The 18,516-nt window shown below is 48.9% G+C and overlaps 1 protein-coding gene across 1 annotated transcript; it reads left to right on the top strand.

Moving 5' to 3' along the window:
• Positions 1 to 5,502: 5,502 nt before the first annotated feature.
• Positions 5,503 to 6,465, top strand: LOC127308063 (uncharacterized). Its single transcript, XM_051338827.2, has one exon. It carries the CDS (start codon positions 5,674 to 5,676, stop codon positions 6,241 to 6,243), a length of 570 nt encoding a protein of 189 aa, XP_051194787.1. The 5' UTR covers positions 5,503 to 5,673; the 3' UTR covers positions 6,244 to 6,465.
• Positions 6,466 to 18,516: the final 12,051 nt, after the last annotated feature.

Genomic DNA, 18,516 nt, shown 5'->3' with positions numbered 1-18,516 from the left:
TAGAAGATCTAGATAGGAAATTTTGGATAGGATTTTCATTTCTGGATTTACCTTGTGAAGAACCATGTACTCCCCCTGTCAAAAGGATTTCAAAGATTTGTCTAAATATGGATGTATCTATACACTAAAGAGTGTCTAGATACATCTAAATTTAGTCAAACTTTGAACATCATTTTGTAGACAGAGGTAGTACAAAATTTTCTATAAATAAGGATTCAATTTTGGGGAATTGGGTACTTTTTATATTTATTTTATTTTATTTGATTTTTTGTGAAGATTTAAATTTGAACTCAAGTTTGAATAATTCAAACCTAAATCTTGAATTCAAATGCTTATGTGTTATGTAAAGATGTGTCTTGTCTTTGATTCTCTCTATATAGTGCATATAATTAAATTGCTCCCAACTTTTGAAAACACGAAGGCCATGTCAAAATTGAATTCAATTCCTAATGTTGACTTAGTCAAATTTGACACTAGAGGTCAAATTACAATCCCTTTGTATCTCAAAACAAAAAAATTGAAATTTTTTCCACTTCTTCAAATTCATGCAAATGCACATATCTCTAATCTACCCCTCGTAGCACTATAATACTCGGATGTTACAGAGGCGAAGCAAGTAGGGGTTGCATGCATGGCCGATGCGCAAGCAACATGGATAAGAAGTCAAAGGCTTGGTTTGAACAAGCTCGGGCATGGATCTTTGCTCGCACCGATTGATCATTCATGTGTATGTGGTGTATTTGGATGGAACAATTTGCTATATATCATTAAATTTCATTGTCGAAGTTGATTTACGCCTTGTACATAATTTTTTGGGGGTTTTATTTGATGATAACTATGCCTACAGTATTCATTAAAGAACAAACTGACATCAAAACAGACAAAGTAAAGTGAAAATAGGTAAAATAGGAGCCGTGCATTTGAGGATTGCCATTGGGGGTATCAGTCAACGATGCTCTCATGTCGTTTGCTACCATTCAGATGAAAAAAAAAGCCACAGCATCTCAGCGGCTGAGTATAATAGTCAGTGGAAGGCGTCAGACAGTGAGATACTATTGAAATACGTCCAAGATTGATTTGGTGGGCCAGGACGACGATTGTGGTCAAAATGATGGGAGGGAGACGACGCAGGAGAGCAACGCAGGCGGCACGGCGTCTATATTCTACTCTTCACGTTTGGGGCTTTGGGCATTTGGAAGCTGATGAAAACGCCGCACGGCGCACCCAACCACCGGACCCGAACGCTGTTAAATTGCCGTGCCGTGCCGTGCGTCGGAATTCCAAAAATATCCGTGTACTTTTCCGGCGGCCCATCAAGAGAAGTGGAAGCTAACAGGCGAAAACAGGGAAGAAGAGGGGAGATAACGTCAACGATAGCAAGATATAACGTTCATGTGATCAACGTCCGAAAAAATAACGGGAATACCCGACAAGGTTGGCCCGAAAAGAGGTAACGGGATGAGGATATACGAGTTCAAACGTTTTCTTCTGAATTCAAACACTTTAACTTGTCCTCGGACAAATTTGATCAAAAGAAGACCCTCTAAGCTATTGCGATCGCGACATTGAGGCTTCTAAGCAATTACAAGCAACAATGGATTCCTTAAATGCTTCACCAAAAATAAGAGATCCGCAAAATAAAAAGCCCCATTAGATACATCAGCTGTAAGAAAACAGTCCTGTGTCGCCCGACAGAGGCGACACGGGGGGCGACTCCAACGCCGCAGCCTAGGCCCCTCATCCCGTCCCCTCCCTTCCCGCGGCCGCCGGAGGTCTCGCCGGGCAAGGCTCGGGCGGTGACGGCGGCGGTGGGATCTCTGCACACGCGGCGATCTTCCTCGGCTTTGGTGGAGATGCGGCGACGAGGAGTCGCGGGATCCCACCGACGAGCGCGCATCGGTGACGACGAAGTTGGCTAGGCCTCCTCGCGCCGGAGGCGCTCCTGCTAGAGACGGGCCTGCTCAGGCTCAGATGGGCTTGGGCGGGCTTCGGCTCTGGCCCCGACAGCAGGTTGGCGCGCTGGCGCTTGGTGATGTCGACAACTTGTCACCGTGGAGGTGCCGGCGGCCGGCTAGGCGGCGGCTGGATCGCCCCGTCCAGCCTCATCTCGGATGGATCTACCTAATAAATGAGGCTGACCTAGGGTTCCTCTTGTGCAAAGATGGTGAATTTCTTGAGGCTGATCCCTCTTGATCCGGCCGGAGTGGTGAGTTTCGGAAGGCTCTGCCGACGAATGTAACAATGTGATATGTCTGGAGTTTGCTCGATCGGGTGGTATTCGGTCGTGCACACACATGTTTTTATTCCAACCGTTTGATTTTGGAGGGAGTGGCGCGAAGCTCCGCTCTTTGTTATCATCAAGTGATATTTTGGTCCATGGTAAACTCAGAAGCGGAGAATATCATGAAGGCCGGATTGAAGGGACTGACAATGGTTGAGTCTCCGCGCTGTTGAGGGACTTGCTTGCTATTCTGGGTTTCGCAGTAGCAGTATGCAAGTGAGGGCGGCAGCACATGTGAATTTCAGTGTCTTACCTTTCAGGGTGAAAACCCAAGGTCTGACCTTAATTGGTTGTGTCTGACAATGACCGTGTTGAAGGCATTGTTTTGAGAGCGGAGACTACGACGACGACGCTTGTGCATTGTTCCCTTCTTGAAGGTGTCATTTTTGGAGAGTCTGGAGTTTTAGGTGTTGTCTTGGTGGTGGTTGTATTGTTTCTAATAGGGCTAGAATTCCGTAGCGGGTATTTTGTTTTTTAGTTTCTTTTTGGATGTGTGCATCCATACTGGTATTAGGACATTGTGTTGTTGCATAGGCTAGATGTAATTGGTATTTGTTGTCCTCTTAACATTAATATATTTCCTTTATCGAAAAAAGTTTGCATCAGCTGTTGAAGATGCTCACGTCTAAGCCTGGAAATAAAACTCGAAACTCACGAACTAAACGAGTAACTCGCGACTCGACTCGAACTCGGTGTATAACGAGTTGATCCGAGTTTCAGATTTTGTCGCTAAACGAGTTCAAGCTAAATGAGCCGAGTTCTTCGCGAGTAGCTCGCTTAGCTCGGTAAAATTAGTGCCCTAGAGAAGACTAGATGATTCATACTTCTACAATTTATGCTATATTTTCCATCAGTCTGAACCGTGACTTGCCTAGACTTTCAAAATAATGTAATGAATTGGACTATTAAGCTAGCAGACTGCTATGTGATAAAGTATATTTGTGATTTCTCGACTTGCTGGCAATCTTATTCTCATGATATATTGATTGATATTATTCTGATACCATAATCCTAACAATTGTTGTGCATAATTCATGCGCAATACGTTTTACATGTTTCATTTGATAATTTTAAACGAGCTACTCGTGAGTTACTTGCGAGTTTTGCGAGTCAAACCCAGTTTCAAATCTAGACTCGATTGTTAAACGGGTCAAATCAAGCGAACTCGATTGTTGATCGAGTTTTAGCGAGTCTCGGCTCGACTCGGATTCCAGCCCTACTCACGGCGTTTGCTACCATTCAGATAAAAAAAACGAGAGCACGACATCCATTGGCTGCGTTGACAGTGGGATAGTATTGAATTAGGCGGAAGATTGATTTGGTGGGCCAGGACGACGATAGTGGCGAGCGGAAGTCAAATGGCGAGAACAAGGGTGGCAAAACACGCGTCACGGCGTGTATATTTTGCTGAGTAAAATCCATCGTTAGTACTCAAACTTGTCGACCAAAATCACTTTGGTCATCGTACAAAGTGAATACAAATTTACGGTCAGTGAATACACCTATGGGCTCAGAGACGGTCACTGGTGGCGTCCGCGCGTCATATTAGCCTACGTGGGCGAGCTGAAGGACCCACTGTCAAATTTTGTTTTAGCAAATTGACCCCCAAACTTACTACTCTAGCAACTTTATTATGCATACAAGTTCAGCTAGCCACTGTCCATGACTAGTGGAGGCCACCGGTCAAACCAATAACTATTAAAAATAAAATAGAGTAGGAAGTTGTCTCCCTCCCTCCCCTATCCCATCAGAAAACCATCGCCCCCACGTTGACTTAGCCGGGGCGCGGCCGCCACCACAGGGCTCTGCCGCCTCATGGCGTGCCACGCTTGGAACAGGTAGTCCCGACGCCTAGGGATTCGCGGTAGCGGCACGGAGAACTGCCTCTAAACTGCGGCGTCCTCTCTTCGCTGAGAGCACACTGCGTGTACGGGCATGCTGCTGAGCAGGTCACGGCGGAGCCAAGTGTGGCTCGAGGATGCATGGAAGTGGGAGGGGAAGCGCCGCGCCGGCCTCCTCGCCGATGTCGCGAATGGCAATGAGTATGGCTGGTTGGTCGATGTAGCCCTCGACCTCATCGCCGGTGTGCACCACGCCCTCTCTGGCCACAACAATGAAAAGAGCACGGCCGCTTCGCCATCTTGTTCGTGCCGCCAACCGCCGGGAGGTGACGTTCTGTATAAGGGGTGGGGAAGCGGTGGCACGGGATGGAGCCGTTCGTCGGCCAGCACCTCGCCGCTAGACCCTCCTTCTCCACCGTCTTCACATGCAGGAGTGGCTATAGCCGTCGCCTCCACGGACGACGAGCTGCAGGAGGAGCGGCGTGGACGAGCTCATCGAGCAGCTGAGAAGCGACGTGCCGCAGCCCGTGCCCGACGCGCGTCTAAGTCGCCGGCTCGCCGTAGCCCGTGCCGGACGTGCGTCTGAGTCGTCGGTTCGCCGCAGCCGCGCAAGCGCGTACCGCGTGCGCGTCCACGCCCAGGCACTGAAGCGGCTCTGCCACGAGGCCTCTGGACGAGTCCATGCCTCGCCGGCGCCAGAGAGGATGCTCCAGAGCTGCTTCTGCCGAAGGCGGTCGCTCCTGCCGCCCGCCTCGTCTTCGTCAGAGGGGTTGAGGTCGCGGATGGTCGGGGAGACGCTGGAGCATTGCGCAACTCCGGAGGCTGTAGACCTCGCCAACCTTCGTGCAGCTCCTGTTCTGTGCCCTGTCCCATGAGGGTGACACCGCTGGAGGAGCTGGGGCAGCACCCTGAGAGGGAAAGGCGAGACAGCGATGCTGGGTGAAGAGCATGAGCTAGGTACGGTAAGGGAAAATTTCGCCGGCGAACCAAGGGGAAGGCTCCCGCAGGAGTTCGTCGACGACGAGCACCTATGCGGTGCTGACGATGTCCGTCGAATGCACCAGGACGGGAAACTCTCGACCTTATCCCTTCGCTTGTTTTCAATTTGACCCCTGAATTTCTATTATTGGAAACATAGTGGCTCTTTACAGTTTGAGGCTGAGAGATGGGACAATTGCAGTGCCAGCTCAGCAAATACTACGTTTGGACGCCACCAGTGACCGTATGTGAACCCCTAAATCGTATTCAGTGACCGTAAATTTATGTTCTCTGTGTACGATGACCAAAGTGATTTTGGTGGACAAGTTTAAGTACTACCAATGAATTTTACTCTATTTTGCTCTTCACGTTTGGGGCATTGCACATTTGAAAACTGGTGATGGAAACGCCGCACGGCGCACCCAACCACCACCAGCAGGCCCCAACGCCCGCTGCTAAATTGACGTGCCGTTCGTCCCAATTCCACTTCCTCCCCAAGAATATATCCTCCTCCCTCCCTCCCAGCCGGCCGTCCCCTCCAGAGAAGCGGGAGCTAAAGAATCCCCGCCGCGAATGGCCCCGCCCGCCGCCGGCGAGGCCTCGTCCTCGTCCTCGGCCTGCGCCGCCGCTCCGGAGACTCCTCACCCTCACCCGGAGCAGGCAGCCAAGCCCCGCTGCCGCCCCTCGCGCCCCGCCGCCGGCGCCTGGGCGCGCGTCGTCTCCATGGGCGTGCAGGGCTGCGTCATGGCCGCCGCGCTCGCGCTCTTCCTCCTCTTCGCCTTCGCCGCCTGCCTCCTCATGATGGCGCTCGTCTTCTCCGCGCGCGCCTTCCGCCGCCAGGGCAGCCGCTACCGCCCCTTCTCGCCCGACCACGACTTCCCGCCGCCGCCGCCGCCGCCCCCGCGCCCCGTCGGCCTCGCGCCCGCCCAAATCGCCCGCCTCCCCTGCTTCGACTCGTCCCCGTTCGACGGGCCCTCGACCTGCGTCGTCTGCCTCGAGCCCTCGCGCGCCGGCCAGCGGTGGCGCAAGCTGCCACCCTGCGGCCACGCCTTCCACGCCGCCTGCGTCGACCCGTGGCTCCGACTGTCGCCCGCGTGCCCCGTCTGCCGCGCTGCCGTAGCCGTCCCGCCAGAGAAGAGCTGATCACCAATCACCCACGGCGTCAGCCAGCGCACCGACTTCGCTCCTCCACCTCATGGTGCCCGCCAGGGCTGTAAAGGTTTTTTTTTTTCCCTTCAGGTGCTCGAAAGAATGCCTTGTAGGCGTAGCGGTAGATTTCGTGTGGATCCTCCTGCTTGCTGTTGTAAAGCCAGAAGCAGGGACAAGGTAGTTTGTTGCAACATCAACATCTTTGTCTATTTTCCAGGATTGTATAGTTGATCCTTGTTGCTCCTGGTGCCACTCGTGGATTCTCATGGATATGCAAGGATACCCATCAATAATTGATGGATACGCATATCCATCCATCCTCGTATGCATCACAAGTATTCCTAGCTGCAGAATAAGCTTTGATGTCATGCTCTTGTGGGACACTTGTATGGCAGTGATGTCAATACCTCAAGATGAACCCCAAACCTGCGAAGCATACTTATCGGTTGCAATACCTACTTGCTTTCAGACGTTTGTTAAATACAATAATAAAGAAGACTCTATGCATATATCGGTGCAGAGGCCGGAGCATAGCCTCCATTTCAAAAAGAAATAAACTACTACTTGTTCTCTTCTTATCATTTCACTTCTAGCAGTCTAAGTTTGTTGTGGATTTTGCTGATGGGGATAATGTGGTGTGAATATCTTTTTTATGTTGTGGACGTTCCATAATCGCAGAGGCACGCGCAAACCCCTGCACAGTAAAAACTACCATGGTGTAATTGCTTATTTGGTTCAACTTTCAACCCTAAATTATGAAAACCGTTTAGAATTACTCTTTCTAAGACTGACCAGATGTCTTGCTGTTGTAAAGCGAGAAGGACAAAGATAGTTTGTCCTATTAGACAACTTTGAATGTCAACATCTTTGTCTTTTTTCCAGTATTATATAGTTGATATATATTGCTCGTGGTGCCACTCGTGGATTCTGATGGATATGGAAGGATGCCCATCAATAATTGATGGATACGCATATCCATCCTCGTATACTATTGTAGCAAGAAAACATAACAAATGTAGCAATGCCTAATTTCGACGGAGACTCGCCATAGACATTGTAGCAAAATAATTAAAATATTATAGAAAAACCACATAACAAATGTAGCAAAATAGATTTCGTCGAAGATATCGCCAAAGACATTGTAGCGAACAATTTACGCTATATTAGCATAACCTCGGAACAATTGTAGCAGAAAAAACTACTATTGCAACATCATATTTTTTGTAGTAAGATCCTTCCTGTATCTCCAATGAAGGTACAACTATGGTTCGGGCCTCTACCGCGGCCACCACTTCAGCGCTCCCATGATAGGCGGTCATGGTGCACAGGTGGAAGCCATGGCCAAGGGAGATGTACCTGTGGGGGGGGGGGGGGGGTGCTCGTGGAGGTAGTGGCTGGCGGCAGGACGCTCGCGAAGGTGGAGGCCATGGCGCGATCATGGTGGTGGAGGCGGCGGGGCGGCTTGCGGAGGTGGAGGCCATGGCGGCTCTGCATCCCAGCACCTCGCCAAGGACCTCCTCCTCGAGCGTCCATGGCGGCTCGATCTCGTAGCCCCGCAGGTGGGAGGCACATCTGCTGATAAGGGGTGGCCCGATCTTCTCAGTAAGCAACGGTGGTGATGATGATCACGGGATGAACACATCGGAGATACACGGATGATGAAGTGGATGATAACTTGTATGACGCAACGAGATCTCTCGATTGGTCCCTGTCGCCAATGCAACAGTTCTCAACCCTGCAAGATATTCGCAACTCCACACACTTGCGCACGTAGCCGCCGACCACGAAGCGGTAAGTTGCAACCGTCTAATTCTCAATGGAACAGCAGATCACACAAGACTTTCAGGGTATACACCAAATCAATGCAATATGGTGTAGGGATTCAACAGAGTTGCAAAGCAATCAACTATGAACTAGGGTTTATCTTAAACGTGGTCTAAACCTAATTTGGGAGCATCCTGGGCACTTATATAGGGGTTCAGGATGACCTCAGGTCGAAAAGATACATAGAAAACCGACCCAGATCAGATCTGGGCGAGACAGACTCGGAGTCGGCCGGTCATACGGCCGGTCGATCGGGCCTGGGACCGGGCCATCCGGTTTCAATCGGATCTGGCGCCGGGTCTGGGCTAGGCGTCCAGGCTTACTGGATGTTGCCCGGCTGGCACAAGCGTGGCGTCCGGTCGGCACCGGGCTGGGCCGGTCTGGCGCCCGGTTGGACCGGGCCTGGGACCGGGCACGCCGGCGTGGCGGCCGGTCTGACCGGGCCTGGCGCCGGCCTGGACTTCTTCTTCTCCCCTCGCGCATGCCTCCCTCTCCTCCCTCACGCTTCCATGGGATGTCTTCTTGTCCAGCTTCATGGCCAGTTGCTCCTTTCCTCCTCGTGCAATGCTTGCTCCCTCTTCATACCTGATCATACATAAGTAATAGGACTTAGGCAGTATAACGTTCTCATCAATCAAAGTATCACTTAGGAACAAATTCACCTGTTGTTTAAGTAGCTTCGCACGAGCTCGTGCCATTGGTCCAATCCTGACTTCATTGGACTTGAGCTTCACAGCAATATGGTCTTCATCTTGCAATGACGGAGCTAGTAGTGTAGTAGGGATGTCCTCATCATCTCCCCCCCTTCAAAAGGCGTCGACCTCGATGCTCCAAGGTCCTCTCCGTCATATGGTGTCAAATCAGTCACATTGAAAGAATTGCTGACACCAAACTCATCAATTGGAAGATCTATAGAGTATGCATTATCATTGATCTTGGCAAGCACTTTGTAAGGACCAACACCACGAGGAAGCAACTTGGACTTGCGTAGCTTCAGGAACCTATCCTTGCGAAAATGTACCCAGACCATATCACCAGGCTTGAACAACATATCCTTGCGTTTTTTGTTCATCCTTGCAGCATTGCTGTTGCCTTTCTTCTCTATCAACTCTTTAGTCTTCACATGAATCTTTCGCACAAAATCTGCCCTCTTTGATGCCTCCATATTGACTCTCTCATGTATAGGTAGAGGCAACAAATCAAGCGGAGTAATGGGTTTAAAACCATACACCACCTCAAGGGGACACAACTCTGTGGTAGAATGTACCGCTCTGTTATAAGCAAACTCCACATGCGGCAAACAATCTTCCCACTCCTTCAGGTTCTTCTTGATCATGGATCTCAACAGCTGTGACAATGTTCTATTCACCACTTCAGTTTGACCATCAGTTTGGGGATGACAAGTAGTACTGAAAAGTAGCTTCGTCCCCAGCTTTCTCCAAAGCGTCTTCCAGAAGTAGCTCATAAACTTCACGTCACGATCAGAAACACTAGTCTTCGGGACTCCATGTAAACGTACAATCTCCCTGAAAAACAGGTTAGCAATATGCGACGCATCGTCGCTCTTGTGGCAGGCAATAAAATGTGACATCTTAGAGAATCTATCCACTACCACAAATATAGAATCATGGCCTCTCTTAGTACGCGACAAACCCAACACAAAATCCATACTAATGTCTTTACTAGGTGTAGTAGGTGTCGGTAAATGGGTATACAAACCGTGAGGCTTCAGCTTGGACTTGGACTTGTTGCAAGTAATGCACCTCTTCACATATCTGTCCACATCCCGCCTCATCTTTGGCCAATAAAAATGGTCAGCTAGCATGAGTAGCGTCTTCTCACGCCCAAAGTGACCCATCAAACCTCCAGCATGAGATTCCTGCAATAAGAGCAAACGCACAGACGATTTTGGAATACATAGTTTGTTAGCTCTAAACAAGAACCCATCATGTATGTGATATTTGTCCCATGCTTTACCAATAGCACACAAGCGATATGGTTCAACAAAATCATGATCAGTAGCATACAAATCACATAGTATTTCTAATCCAGAAATTTTAACATCAAGTTGAGTTAATAGCATATTCTTCCTAGATAGAGCATCAGCAAACAATATTATATTTTCCCTTCTTATGCTTAATAATGTATGGAAAAGACTCAATGAACTCAACCCACTTAGCAAGATGCTTATGCAAAGTAGATTGAGCTTTTCAGATATTTTAAAGCTTCATGATCAGAATGTATGATAAATTCTTTTGGCCACAAGTAATGTTGCCAAACCTTAAGAACTCTAATTAAAGCATACAATTCTTTATCATAGATAGGATAGTTCAACTTAGCACCAGAAATTTTCTCAGAAAAATATGCAATTGGGCGACCCTCTTGCATCAACACACCACCAATTCTAATACCACTAGCATCACATTCAATCTCAAATTTCTTATTGAAATCAGGAAGTGCAAGCAACGGTGCAGAAGTTAACAATCTTTTCACTTTATCAAAAGCATGATCTTGGGCTGCGGCCCACTCAAAGACAACACCCTTTTTAGTCAAATCATTCAAATGTGCAGCAATAGTACTAAAGTTGGGCACAAATCTTCTATAAAACCCAGCTAGACCATGAAAACTTCGTACTTGACTCACATTTATGGGAGTAGGCCAATTTTGAATTGCTTCAATTTTAGACACATCTACTTCTACTCCATGCTTAGAGATAATGTAACCCAGAAATATGACCTTATCTTTGCAAAATGTGCACTTCTCAAGATTACCATAAAGTTTATTATCACGCAACACTAGCAAAATATGTCGAATATGTATAGTATGATCAGATTCATTGCGGCTGTAGATTAATATGTCATCAAAGTACACAACCACAAATTTGCTAATAAAATCACGCAAAACATGGTTCATTAGTCTCATTAAAGTGCTAGGTGCATTAGTCAAACCAAAAGGCATTACTAACCACTCATATAAACCAAATTTTGTTTTAAAGGCTATTTTCCATTCATCCCCCTCTTTCATCCTAATTTGATGATAACCACTACGCAAATCAATTTTAGAGAAAACAGTAGCACCACTCAATTCATCTAGCATATCCTCTAAACGGGGAATAGGATGACTATATCGAATAGTAATGTTATTTATCGCTCTACAATCTACACACATGCGCCATGTACTATCTTTCTTAGGAACTAAAATAACAGGAACAACACAAGGACTAAGGTGTATGCGGATATAACCTTTGTCGAGTAGCGCTTGTACTTGCTTCTCTATCTCCTTCGTCTCTTCGGGGTTCGTCTTATATGGCGCCCTATTGGGCAGCGAAGCTCCGGGGATCAAGTCTGATGCTCAATACCACACAATGGTGGTAGTCCTGCGGGCACCTCCTCCGGAAACACGTCGCTGAATTCCTGCAACACATTAGAAACACGAAGAGAAATAGGGGTCATGTCGTTAGAAACCAAAACCGTACCCCTGTACATGAGCACAAGAGGCATGGCTATAGGATCCTCACTAAATTCTCTCATATCTTCTTTGGTGGCTAATAAGACTAGGGAATTCACTCTCTCACTTTTCGTTATATCACTCACGGTATTACAATTCTCTCGCCTATCTAAAGGTGCATCCTCCAAGTTTACTTCAATTTTCTGACGAGATTCATTGACAATTTGCTGTGGTGACGTAGGCTGCAAGTTGATTTTCTTGCCCTTGAACTCCAAGTGATATGTATTGGCACGGCCATTGTGTTGCACAGAACGGTCATAGAGCCAAAGCCGACCCAATAGTAGGTGACACACCGTCATAGGAACCACATCAAAATCAATGGAATCCTACGGTCCAATCTCAAACTCAACACGCACCATGTGGTTTACCTTGATCTCACCATTGTCGCTCAACCACTGAATATAGTATGGATGCGGGTGCGGTAGATGCTTCAACTTCAGCTTGGTACACAACTCCTTGCTTGCTAAATTGCGGCAACTCCTGCCATCAATAATGACCTTGCAAGCCTTGTCAGGTCCAACTAAAGCCTTTGTTTGGAACAAATTGCAGCGCTGAGTAGATGCACTTGGCAACACATTAAGAGCACGCTGAGACACAACAATAGTGCGAGCTTCAGACGGATAAGCATCGACACCATCACTGTCATAGGCATCATCTTCTGGAGCATATGGATCAACATCATCTCCATTCTCATACTCATTGTCCTCATTGATAATCATGACCTTGCGGTTAGGACAATCTCTCTTGAAGTGACCCTTGCCACCACATGTATGGCAATTCATATCGCGGTTGCGCGCAGTAGACATGCTAGAACCACTCGTACTTGCAGCAGGTTCGGGCTTCTTTGTGTTGGACACATTGGAGACCAGCTTGCTAGACGGAGTCGAATAAGATGCGGAGCGCGTAGATGGCGCTGGCGCCGTAGATGAAGGCGCCCTAGGCGTGTAGCGCCCAGCTCCCGTAGCACGACCTTTAACTTTTGCTTCTTCAGCCAACTGTGATTCAGCTTCTCTTGCATGATGTAGCAACTCATTCATAGTGGTGTAACTGTAATGACGAACAATGCCTTTGATATCATACTTCAAACCATTGAGAAAACGCTGCATTGTCATCTCAAGTGACTCACGGACACGGCCACGCTGCATAAGTATCTCCATCTCCATGAAATATTCATCAACAGTCTTCACACCTTGTCTCAATAGGGTCAACTTATCATAAATAGTACGCAAATAATTAGTGGGCACGAAACGAGCTTGCATTGCCGCCTTCATAGCACGCCATGTGATAATAGGCAGCTCACCATCTTCTTCGCGAGCACAAACAAGTCCATCCCACCAACACAATGCATAACCATCAAATTCGGAAGAAGCAAGCTTGATCTTCCTATCTTCAGTGTAATTATGTAAGCGCCATAACTTCTCAATCTTCAACTCCCAAGAGAGATATTCTTCAACATCAGCACCTCCTTCAAATTTGGGTATCGAGAACTTTGGCTTACCTAATCCATCTTCTTCCTCAAACCCACAACCATGGCGTCTGAGTTCAACGAAACCACGACCGCGATAACCACAACCAACACCAGGTGCTTCATCCTGAAGATCAGGGTCTTCTTCCTCTTGTTGCTGTTGTTGTGTAAGATTGTCAACAGCCAGTTGGAAAACTTGAAGACTGCGCTGGATATCCGTCATTTGATCTTTCATTGTAGTGATGGTCTCACTAGTAGCATCCAGCTTCTGGGAAATCCCCTGAACAGTCCCCCTAAGTTCATCGTCCTGAGTGCGGAATTCACGTCGCATCTCATTACGAAGAGCTTCATACTCCCTCCATGTCATCACATCAGCAGAATTCTTGTTTTTCTGGTTAACAATTTTCTCATCACTAGAAGACATGGTTAGTAGGTTAGTGCACTAAAACAAATATATATATGGTGGTACTCTCACAACTCACTCAAAACTAATAAGAAAAGGAAATCTTACCGCTCCAAAGTGAATTAGTATTGCTTACCACTTGTAGGGACAACTAGTGCACGGATGTAGCGAAGCGAATATCAAGGGTATAAGAACAAATCACACGGCAAAGCAGGATATATGTGGGGTTGTAGGTAGGCTACCTATTTGCACCAATAACAAGCTCTAGCGCTGACCGTAGACAACCAATGATACTCACACAAGGCGATAAATGTGGCAATGCAACTATATGGATGAAAGGTTGCAATGCACTCGAGAGACGCTAGCAAAGCTCAACGGAACAGGCACAAGATTGCTCAACTACAGGTGTAGTAAAGTAAACTTAGGCCTTCACTTGATTCTACTATCACGTCACTTTTTCTTTTTGGAATTTTCTTTTTATCACACGCAGCTATGTAGCTCTATTTGCTTCTTTTTAAATTTTTTTTTTGATTTTATGACTCAACTCCTTGATAACACGGTCAACAGATAATGCAAAGCACCAAAACCCTAATGAGCAGCCTGTCGAGCGGTAAAACTAGTCTCTTCTGGGAAAGTTCCTAGTCACGTATATCGAAAGGCTGTGGCTATGGTTTGGACAAACACACTGTATGCTATGTGGACTCGGAGCAACAGGACTCTAGATGAAAGCGGAAACACAAACCTAACAATACTAGATGGAAGGAAAAAGATACGCAAAAAACAACTACAAAAAGCAACTAAAACTCGAAATTAGTGCAATCTAAGGCTATGGCAAACCCTAACCCTAATATTTTTGGCTTTTTCTGGATAGGAAACACTCACAACTCGACTGTGGGTGGATTGTGGATGGCTTACCGAGGAAACACTGAAATCTGATACCAAGATGATAAGGGGTGGCCTGATCTTCTCAGTAAGCAACGGTGGTGATGATGATCACGGGATGAACACAGCGGAGATACACAGATGATGAAGTGGATGATAACTTGTATGACGCAACAAGATCTCTCGATTGGTCCCTGTCGCCAATGCAACAGTTCTCAACCCTGCAAGATATTCGCAACTCCACACACTTGCGCACGTAGCCGCCGACCACGAAGCGGTAAGTTGCAACCGTCTAATTCCCAATGGAACAGCAGATCACACAATACTTTCAGGGTATACACCAAATCAATGCAATATGGTGTAGGGATTCAATAGAGTTGCAAAGCAATCAACTATGAACTAGGGTTTATCTTAAACGTGGTCTAAACCTAATTTGGGGGCGTCCTGGGCACTTATATAGGGGTTCAGGACGACCTCAGGTCAAAAAGATACATAGAAAACCGACCCAGATCAGATCTGGTCGAGACAAACTCGGAGTCGGCCGGTCATACGGCCAGTCGACCGGGCCTGGGACCGGGCCATCCGGTTTCAACCGAGTTTGGCGCCGGGTGGGAACCGGGCTAGGCGTCCAGGCTTACTGGATGTTGCCCGGCTGGCACAAGCGTGGCGTCCGGTCGGCGTCGGGCTGGTCCGGTCTGGCGCCCAGTTGGACTGGGCCTGGGTGGATTGTGGATGGCTTACCGAGGAAACACTGAAATCTGATACCAAGATGATAAGGGGTGGCCCGATCTTCTCAGTAAGCAACGGTGGTGATGATGATCACGGGATGAACACAGCGGAGATACACGGATGATGAAGTGGATGATAACTTGTATGACGCAACGAGATCTCTCGATTGGTCCCTGTCGCCAATGCAACAGTTCTCAACCCTGCAAGATATTCGCAACTCCACACACTTGCGCACATAGCCGCCGACCACGAAGCGGTAAGTTGCAACCGTCTAATTCCCAATGGAACAATAGATCACACAATACTTTCAGGGTATACACCAAATCAATGCAATATGGTGTAGGGATTCAATAGAGTTGCAAAGCAATCAACTATGAACTAGGGTTTATCTTAAACGTGGTCTAAACCTAATTTGGGGGCGTCCTGGGCACTTATATAGGGGTTCAGGACGACCTCAGGTCAAAAAGATACATAGAAAACCGACCCAGATCAGATCTGGTCGAGACAAACTCGGAGTCGGCCGGTCATACGGCCAGTCGACCGGGCCTGGGACCGGGCCATCCGGTTTCAACCGGGTTTGGCGCCGGGTGGGAACCGGGCTAGGCGTCCAGGCTTACTGGATGTTGCCCGGCTGGCACAAGCGTGGCGTCCGGTCGGCGTCGGGCTGGTCCGGTCTGGCGCCCAGTTGGACTGGGCCTGGGACCGGGCGCGCCGGTGTGGCGGCCGGTCTGACCGGGCCTGGCGCCGGCCTAGACTTCTTCTCCCCTCGCGCATGCCTCCCTCTCCTCCCTCGCGCTTCGATGGGATGTCTTCTTGTCCAACTTCATGGCCAGCTGCTCCTCTCCTCCTCGTGCAATGTTTGCTCCCTCTTCATACCTGATCATACATAAGTAATAGGACTTAGGCAGTATAAAGTTCTCATCAATCAAAGTATCACTTAGGAACAAATTCACATTTTGTTTAAGTAGCTTCGCACGAGCTCGTGTCATTGCTCCAATCCTGACTTCATTGGACTTGAGCTTCACAGCAGCATCGTCTTCATCTTGCAATGACGGAGGAAGTAGTGTAGTAGGGATGTCCTCATCATCTGCAGCGCGGGTGCGGCGGGAGGTGGAGCTTCACCACGGGGAGGTAGGAGACTGAGCTGCAGCGCGGGGCGGCGGGAGGCAGAGCTTCACCACGGGTAGGCAACAAAAGGAGCTGCAAGTCGAGTCAACGGGGGTGCATACCTTCAAGCGGGGCGCCGTGGGGAGGCCAAGTGGCAGCACGGACAGCGCTCCGGCAAAGCAGCGGCGGGGGCAGACGGGAGTGCGAGGTCGTTGGGGTGGCTGGGAATACGAGAGAGATATGGAAATGAGGAAGAGAACATGCGGTGAGGAAAAATATAAGGGTGGGGCCCGTGAGACATGCGTCGGACCCAGGAGGCGGAGAACTAGAACTCTGTTCCCCGAGGGAACGTCCGTTTTCCTTCTCGTATGCATCACAAGTATTCCTAAAGGGAATAAGCTCTGGTATGATGCTGTTGTGGCCTTGTGGGACAGTTGTATGACAGTGACGTCAAGAACTCGAGATGAATGAATTAGGGCGCGTTTGCTTGGCTGCATGCCCCTTGGCTCGCATCGGGCCAACAATTTTTGGCCCGTTTGGTTGCCTGGGCCAAGCCGCTTTCTTGTGGGAACCGGTTCTCAAAGCACCGTCAGGCCAGGCCCTGGAGGAACGCCCGGTTCGGCAGTTTCCAGCGGTGCCAGCAAATCTCCACGCCGGCTGATGCAAAAGGAAATCTTCGCGCACGCGTGGAGATGAGAATGGAGATGGCGGGAGCTGCCGCACGTATCGACGAAAACCGAAAGGGGGGGGGGATGGATTCTGTCACCTCCCGCCGCATCCCATGGCCTATTTCTACCCCTCCTCCACTGTCCCCCCAAATTTTGAGCTCCTCCTCCCGTCGACAAGCAGGTAAGAGGTGCACACATCTCCGGTCGGTGATGGTTGCAGCGGCGGCGGCGAGTACATCTGGGCTGCTTCATCTACTTCCTGGTCCAGTGCATTTTCACCTCCGGCGATGACTGTAAGGCATCCATTATCCCGGTACCGCGGTAATGTTTAAATCTAGGTTAGGAGTAGTCAGATCTTGTCTAGGGTTTGGTCTTGTAGTAAGGGTTAGTTCGAATTGTGGTGAGCTATCATGATCTTGCTAGGGTTCGACATTTCCGGTTGCTACTTTTTCCCAAATGTGCTCACCTGCCATGATCTTGCAAGGGTTTGTGCTATTCACCGTTGCAATGAACTGCTTGTCTGATTTAGGATGATTGTTGGTATGGTTTGTGCTATTCACATGTCTTTGTTTCCAAGTAGATTCACGTTATATGTACTACGATGTGTGTAGGACTCCTTCTGTGATGACTTTAGCCAGGCGCTTGTCTGCGTTGGGGACTCTCAGATCCCTTCGCAAGTTCCCGATTCACAGTCCGCCTATGATTCCAAGGTGGCGGTCACCCCTCTGCCTCAGGTAGCGGCAGAAGTCGCGGCTAGGTTGGCCACCACAAAGAAGAACAAGAACCGCAGGGAAGCGGAGAGGGCCTTGAAGACCGGGCAGGAAAGGAATGCCACCATGAAATGGCTTCCATTCATGTCCAGCTTAGTGTTGGAGAAGATGTGCGGCTTGATCCAGAGCGGAGTGAGAACTGACAAAGGATTCAAGGAAGTCCATCTCAATTCTGTGGCGAAAGGCATTTTTACCACTGTGGTGTGTCTGTGTGCTCCACTCAGGTGTACAACCACCTAAGGAAGTGGAGGCAGAGGTGGCTCACCATTAGCAGGCTCCGCGATCTAAGCGGGGCTAAGTGGTGCGAGGATACCAAATGCATCATCCTTGAGGGTGAGCACTACTGCGGGCACGTCGCGGTGAGCACCTCACTAACTGAGTCCACCTCACTAAATCTTTTGATCAACCACGAGCATAACTAACATCATTGTCCCTTCGTATCGTAGGATCACCCAAAGGACGTGGAGTTCCTGAATGCGCCCATTGCCAACTACGACTAGATGCATACCATCTTCTCCTTTGACCTCACCCCCGGCAAGTACGCCATGGGATCCAGTGAGCCCCTAGGCCCGGATGCAGCAAATCCTGCACCTGAGGATGCTAAAACCTAGGAGTCCGACACGGTCAACCTCGATGGGGCACCTGAGAAGACTGCCGACACGCCTGAGAAGGTGAGCGCCGGCTAGAGGAAGATAGGTGCCTTCCCTGACGACGAGCTGGTGGCCTTCACCAACATGATTGTTGCTGTGAAGAACGTCGCACATGCCATCAGGGACAACAAGCCCACAGACATGCACCCTGACCTGTACAATGCGGTCAAGACATGCTTGGCTTCGCCGAGGATTATCTCATGGCCGCCCTGAGCCACCTCGTCGACCACAAGGCCTAGGGTTCCAGCTTCGTCCGCATGAT

The sequence above is a fragment of the Lolium perenne genome, chromosome 6 (assembly GCF_019359855.2).
Source record: "Lolium perenne isolate Kyuss_39 chromosome 6, Kyuss_2.0, whole genome shotgun sequence".
NCBI lineage: Eukaryota > Viridiplantae > Streptophyta > Magnoliopsida > Poales > Poaceae > Lolium > Lolium perenne.
The sequence above is the reverse complement of the archived record's forward strand: the minus strand, read 5'-3'. Positions and strand labels throughout refer to the sequence as shown.

Coding starts and splice junctions, on each gene's coding strand:
- LOC127308063 (XM_051338827.2), top strand. CDS start 5,674: ATGGCCCCGCCCGCCGCCGGCGAGGCCTCGTCCTCGTCCTCGGCCTGC.